General features: G+C 42.7%; 1 protein-coding gene across 1 annotated transcript in view; it reads left to right on the top strand.

Annotated features, from left to right (window-relative positions):
• Positions 1-2,120: 2,120 nt before the first annotated feature.
• Positions 2,121-7,161, top strand: part of DNAJC11 (DnaJ heat shock protein family (Hsp40) member C11) — a 15,814-nt gene continuing 10,773 nt past the window's right edge. Inside the window, exons 1-3 of the mRNA XM_010166513.2 lie at positions 2,121-2,247; positions 4,401-4,474; positions 5,669-5,770. Coding sequence (XP_010164815.1) covers positions 2,160-2,247; positions 4,401-4,474; positions 5,669-5,770 — 264 coding nt within the window. The 5' untranslated portion in view covers positions 2,121-2,159. The remainder of the gene's footprint in view (positions 2,248-4,400; positions 4,475-5,668; positions 5,771-7,161) is intronic.

Here is a 7,161-nt window from a genome sequence, read left to right as displayed (position 1 = left end):
GTGGCCAGGTTGGATGAGGCTTTGAGCAACCTGGTCTAGTGGAAGGTGTCCCTGCTGCTGGCAGGGGGGGTGGAACTGGATGAGCTTTAAGGTCCCTCCCAACCCAAACCAGTCTGGGATTCTATGATTCTATAAATGAAGCCGTTTAAACCCCAATCAGGGAGATGGGGGCAGCTTTTAATTTTGCCTGGGATTTTGGTAATAAAAATGTAACTGACATAGGGTTATTACTGACCCAGGCGTTGCGCTGCCGTTCGGAGCGATGTCGGTGTTTCTGTAGCGGTTTCTAAGAGGCTGTTGCTCATGAAATATTGAACCAACGACCCGAGCTACTCGATGATGATGAACAGCCCAATCTAACGTTTTATTGAACGTGGCATTTATGAAAAATTAAACTGCTCATTTCTATTATATAATCAATAGCACATTAAACCATTTATCATTAATTTGATTAAAGAATGCTATTTTAGACCTCCCTGTTCCCCTTGCCTTCTCAGTCGAGTTTATCTGTGATGTCTGAGAAAGCACAAGGTAGTAGAAAGGAAAGAGCTAATGTGTAGCTGGCTACCTCTGCTGTCTTGGGGCCAGCAAATTTGGCAGATCCTCTTTTGCTAGATTATTTAGAAACCTTAACATGAAATAGTACAAACGTGCAGAGAAAACATTTATTTAAAGCTGACCTCGAAACTGAAGGAATTTCTGGCTTTGGTCCACAAATAACTGCATTTCTGTGCTGAAAACCCAGACTCTCCTTACCACAGGCTGGAAAAAAGATGTTACTGTAAGAAATGAACTTTTAGGGCCTTTATTTCCGTGGTGAAAGCTTGGAAACTCTGAAGGCTTCAGTCACTGAAGAGCATGAAGAGTAAATGGGATTTGAGTGTTTAAATTCTGTTATTGAAACTCATTTCTGGAGGCCTCTGCTCGCTGCTGGCGTCGTGTTCCCGTCAGTCCCAGCCCGTGGCCATAACACGAGGACTCATCTTTGCTGGGGGGGCAGCCAGTGCCCATCACCCTGCTTTGGTTATTTGATTCTGTGTGTTTCTCCTGGTGCAGAGAAGTGGCATCCTGCTTCCTGCACCCCAGGAACTGGTCCTTGCCTGGATGGTTTTTACTGGCCAGTTGGCAGCTCTGTGAAGCTGGATGCCCTACCTGTGCCTTTTGGGGAAGATCTGGTTGATTTTGGCACTGACCAGCCTCCAAGGAATAGGTGGCTGCTGCAGTGTAAGGGCTGCTGCAGGAATGAGATGAGAAAGGGGAGGTCACCAGGACTCTAAAGTCAAACACTAACATTGCTGTGAGGTTCTCCTGGGAGGTGGTAATGGACGGAGTGGGGGTTTTATTCCATTGATTCCGAGAGAGTCATCTGAAATCTGTTTCCACCACGTGTCTTTGGAGCGAGGCCAAGTGCTGTCTGAGATTGCAGAGTGGCTGTGGTAAAGAACAGGGCTTTGCTTTGTTTATTTTTTCTTGTCTGGATGCATTTAGTGGCACGCTGCTCTGGTTGTCCCTCTGCTGCAGGTCAGTGTGTGTCCGTGTGTCTCAGCACAGCTCAGAGCCCCCAACAGAGCTGTGTGGGACGGGGGGTGCTGGGGAGCTCAGCTGGGAAGGGACGAATGTAAAGCTGTAGGTTTGCATTTCTTACCTTTCCTGCTGTGCAGAGCCAGAGCTTTTTGATAGTTACAGTATCTGTGTGAGGGTTTGAGATTGAAATACGAGTAGAATTTGATGTACGTCTCTGGATTGAAGTGTTTTTATCCTTAAAGATTGCTTAAATAATTGCTTAAAAGTCGCTTAATAAAAATAATGTATGAGCACAGATTGCTCGAGCGTTTGGTTTTGTTTTGGTGTTTTTACTGAACTTTTTATACCTAGGAACACAGTGATGAGCTGTTGCTGTCCCTTGTTGCCCTGTAAATAGCCTGGAAAATGCCGGTGTGCGTAACTGAGCCTTGCATTAAGTTATGTAAGGAAACAAAAGCCCATTTTTTATTTAGTGTAAGTAGAAGTAGTGTAAGGCAGTAGCTGATGAACTTCGTTTTTAGGGCTGATCTTGAGAATGATCTTTTTTTAAATAGCATTGGCTGTATTTAATTAATTTTTACTGCTTTCCACAGGCCTCTCAGGAAGAGCTGAAAGCTGCCTACCGCCGGCTGTGTATGCTGTACCACCCCGACAAGCACAGGGACCCGGAGCTCAAAACGCAGGCTGAGCGGCTCTTTAACCTTGTTCACCAAGCTTATGAAGGTCAGGGGAAGCCAGAAACTTCTCAGGGGTTTTCTGGAAGGAGGGCTGTGTCTTTGTGCTTTTTGAAGAAGGTAGTTATTATTACAAAGTAATAATCAGATTTGCTGATACTTAGTGTTGCTTTGTTTCCTGCTTCTTCCTGTAAATCAGAGCAGCAATGCAGTGTAAATTCTGCAGTGAAGGAGCTGTGGAGCCTCTGTCTGATTTCCTGCACGTTGTAAACAGTCTTTTCACCACTTCTGAAAAGAGTCTCCCATAAGCAACTGGAGACTGAAAAGCTTTGAACAGAAAGTCCATTTTGTATTTTACTTCTGAACTGATGCATCCTGAATTTCTGTTCTCTTATCACCTGGTTGTTGTCTCCACTCTCTTTTGGCAAGTTCTTCCATGTTCTAGGACCCAGATAAGGAAAATGGATTCATAGCAGTTAGAGGTTTTTTTTTCTCATCCAAGGATGCCAAAGCCCTTTAAAAATATTGTGAATTAAGATGACATTTGCTTAAATCCTGGTGTCACCATAGGTGATACACAGTGTCACTGAGGCACAGGGTGTGATGCTGGAATGAGCCTGCAGTGTTTTGCAGTTGTGTCAGAGGCACCTGGAGTGCAAATGGATGAGAAGCTGGTAGGACCCTTCTGCATTAAAAAACTGATGCAGCAAACTGGGTCCTGTAACCTAAAGAGAAACTAAAGCAAAATGATGAATGAATATTCCTCTATTAAAACTCAGAGGAGCTATTTTTTTTTTAAACTCTAGTGTTTTCTGAATGATGAGCATTTGTTTCTTCCAGTTGGACTTGAACACGGGTGGAGTCTTTTACCTTGTCCCTAGACAGGCGTTAGGACACATGGGAGCTTTTGCTGGGGAGAACAGTGAGTGTCTTACATTGATGACATGGGGAATAAAAACTCAAGATGCTTCAATAATTTCATTTTCATGTGGTTTTGAGGTCTTACATTAGAGTTAGCTTTTGAGTTCCATGGCTTTGCTTGGCTCTGTGTTGCAATGTAGATGTAAATTGGTTTTTGTTCAGTACCAAATGTGAGTGTAATATTTTACAAGCAAAAATGTTGACATCTTGAAAATGAGCCACCCCACCTCCTGCCTATTTTCTCACCCTCCTCTTCTATCTTTTAATATCACACAACAAAAGATTCATTTTATCAGAATTTATAAAAAAGTAGTATCAACCCGTGACATTTAGCAAGTTCAATAATCTTCAAGTAGTTCAGATCAAAGCCCAGTTACTAGTATAAGCCTCTTTTTGCCTTAATGTACACACTTGGCTCCCTGAAGACTCATCAGTTACTCCACAGTCAAAAGAAATACATGCTAATGATCAAGCTGGTCTTGGAACTCTGTGGGAAAAGCACTGGTGATTTTTAATGTATTTTTTTTTTAAGGAAGGGTGTGGTATGAGAGATGAATTAAATATGCCTTACATTTTGGAAATTCTTCTTAATCCTGTGTGCAGTCTTTTTTCCAAAGTAGCTGTTCTGCAGTTTCCTGGTGTGGTTTATTTTCCCCATTGCACTGGATGACTTTTTGGGAGATTCATGTATGTGTTTTTGCAGTTACCCTGTAGCTGATGTGTGGCAAGGCACGCACTGTCTCAGAGGAATTGTTCTGTTGGTGCTTGGCCTGTCCCACGGGTGTGGACTGAGTGGGAAAGGGTCTGTGAACAGGGATGATAAGGAAGATCAAAGACAGGGAGTGAGGCACTGAGAGCTTTGAGAGCTGGACAGAGGTGAAGGTCCTTCCTCCTCAGGATGTTTCCAGGAGCTGCTGTCGCTGAATTGCTAATGATCCCACTGATTGCTGGGGGTTATGTCACCCTCAGTCACAGGCAGCAGTAGTGAAACACTTCAGCTGCACATTCAGTTAGTCTGTGTGTCTCTTGTGTGTTCTTTTGACTTTGTGATTTTAGAAGTAAAAAAAAAAAAAGATAATTTGTTGGGGGGAAAAGTCAGTGTGTCCTGTTAATATAGCATGTGAAAATGTTAAAGGGAGTTCATGGGAAAACTGGATGCAACTGTAGAACAACTTGTTTCCAGGATCTGTGCTTGAATTCCAAATAACACGTGTGTGTGGGTCTGAAAGTTGAGAAGACTCAAAACTGAGTTCTCTCCTCTCTTCTGATTTTAACTTGCAGTGCTTAGTGATCCCCAGACCAGAGCCATCTATGACATATATGGGAGGAGAGGACTGGAAATGGAAGGATGGGAGGTGAGAGAAATTCAGCCAGTGGAATTGGCTAAACCCACCTTTATCTGACATGCTTGTTTTATTGAGCTGCACTGACACCTCGATGGTAATAAATGCCTGTTTGTTTGAAGGCATCCTTGCTTAGTTATTTCTGTCTCTTTCTCTCTGCTGAAACACTGTGATAGATTTTGAAAGAATCCTTGGGTTTTTCACTTGACAAGAGAACAATAAACCTGACATTCAGAGTTTCCTAATAGGATATTACTGTGACAGGCAACATCTTTGTCTGAGACAAATGCATTGTGATTGTCCGTCTAATCTCATCTTTTTCATCTGAAACATTTCCTTCAGCATCAGCTGGCCTCTGAGTTTGAAATTACTTTTTCTTTCTGTGCTTTTTGGGGCTGGGTTTTTTTTGCTGGTTTGGTTTTTATGGGCTTTGAAAGAGAACTTGCCTGTTCCTGGCTTTCTTATTAAGTCCCCTGGCTAGCCTCTGCCAGTCGTGGTTGATTGCACTATGCTCCTTGCTGCAGAATCATATTGTATTGGGTCAGGTCAGGACTGAGGTCACATTTGGAGTGAGCAGCAAGAAGTGTGGAGCAGTGGCAGCATGTAACAGACATTTTGGAACTACTTGTGGCAGACTGGATCTGATTTTGAAAAGCCAAATCCAGTACTCTTTCTACCCATACATGGAGCCCTATCTGTTTAAAACCCTCGTTCCCTGAGACGTGTAAGGTAAACAGACATGAATCAGCATAGCCTAAAATCAGAAAATTCTCATTTGGTTTACTTCAGGCCAGAAACTTTCTGTTGTGGGTCCCTTCCAACTCACAACTGTCTATGACTCTATGATTTTTGTATCTCCACCTAGTGAGAAGTCAATGGGTAGCTGTTGGAAATGGCTGTGCTGCAGAATCTTGCAATTGTGGTTTGAAAGCTACTCGCCCTGGTTTTGTCAAGGGAATAGAAATAATAAGACCATTTTCCTTTCTTTCAAAGCCTGGGGTTTCCTCTCATGCCTGCCATTAGATCTGGTCCAGGTGTTTGCTTCCAAACTCTGAATATTGAAATTAATGCAGACTGGTTTCCATCAGCAGCAGAGGCCACACGTTGGCACATACCAGGTCAGCAGAGCTCAGCCCCATCAGCAATGCAACACTCTGAACATCCTCTTTCTGGTAATCTTTTTGGTTTTAATTTCTTTTTGAGCAGGTTGTGGAAAGGAAGAGAACTCCAGCTGAAATCAGGGAAGAATTTGAGCGTTTGCAGAGAGAGAGGGAAGAGAGAAGACTGCAGCAGCGAACTAATCCAAAGGTAAGCAAAGACTTCATCCTGGTCTCAGGAGTGAATCCGTAAATTATTACGAATATGCAAGGTGTGATGAGCCTAGATGACAGGCTATAGTAAATAGACCCTTGGGTATCTGCACTTAGTGAGTTACTTTTCCTTTTCTGAATACACAATTTCTCTGGACACTGTTTTTTGCTAATTCTTTGAACAGGAATCCTATACTGAAAGTTATTTTTCTTTTTTTTTTGTTGAAACATGTAGGAGCAAAATATCTCTTTCAGCAATTTCAAGAAAACAGACCTAACACTGAAATGTTTATTTCATCCTTCCAAGTATTCCAAATAAAATGAAACTCCTGACAGTTTTCCCTTTGACATTGCTGTGGTGTCACAGCAATGCAGGGAGATACTCAGCTTTGAAACCAATGAAAAATGTGAGGCAGCTACCAAACCAGCTGGGCAGCAGCACAGTGAGCAAAATCAGCCCGAACAGGGTTGGAGTCTGGCCACTTTCACAGTTAGTGCCTGTTTTAGGAAAGCTTGATCACGCTTCCAGGGTGAGAGTCATCGAGTATTCCACTCCCATCACTCAGTCTGTTTGAACAGCCATAAACTGACACCAAATGACCCACCTCGCAGCTGAATCGTGGCTGTTCAGAGCTGATCAGGAACACTGTGTTGAGGATGATGGGCTCATGGTAGCATTGGAATGGCAGGGAGAGGTGGAAATGATCAGCCACTGCTTCCTCCATCACCTGCTGCGACTGGAATACTCCCATAGTTTAGAATGCTAATGGCCTTGCTGGCTCCTGCCTTGGTAAGGACACTAGGTTTTGTCAGGATTGTCACTGAGTGATGTTTCAAAGCTTGTTGAAACACAAAAATCTTGGTTTTCATGCTGTGAATAACATTATCCAAGAGCTGCATCTGCACTCACCAAATGTATTCATACTTAGTTTACCTGTATCTGTATTTTTATTGAGTTTTTGGGCTGAAACTATCAGAAACCATTTTGTACTTATTTTTTTAAATGTGTTGGAAATCCATTTCTTCTATATGCAGTATAGAAATAAATCATCCATGGTGGGGAGCCTTAATTTTCCTCTGTCTCCCCCAGGGTAACCATGCAGATATTTATATAGACAAGCTTTCTCCATCTTATAAAAAATAAACTGTAATGAGACATCAATTTTTGTTTTATTTATAAACACTTCTGTTCTTGGTGGAAAACTGGGTATCCCCAGAGCCTTCACTAGAGACTTGCAGTCGATGCAGATTCTGCATCCTGAAGCACAGGTGGCTGTCCTGTTTCGATGGCTTTGAAAGAGGAGGTCTCCTGTGTCGTTGTGTTGGTGTGTGGTGTGTAGCAGTATAACTTCCATAACCTCAGAAACAAACTGCCAGTTGATTAACTAT

The sequence above is a fragment of the Antrostomus carolinensis genome, unplaced genomic scaffold (genome assembly GCF_000700745.2).
Source record: "Antrostomus carolinensis isolate BGI_N321 unplaced genomic scaffold, ASM70074v2 scaffold36654, whole genome shotgun sequence".
Classification (NCBI taxonomy): domain Eukaryota; kingdom Metazoa; phylum Chordata; class Aves; order Caprimulgiformes; family Caprimulgidae; genus Antrostomus; species Antrostomus carolinensis.
Note: the sequence above shows the minus strand (reverse complement) of the source record. Positions and strands in the feature narration are given on the sequence as shown.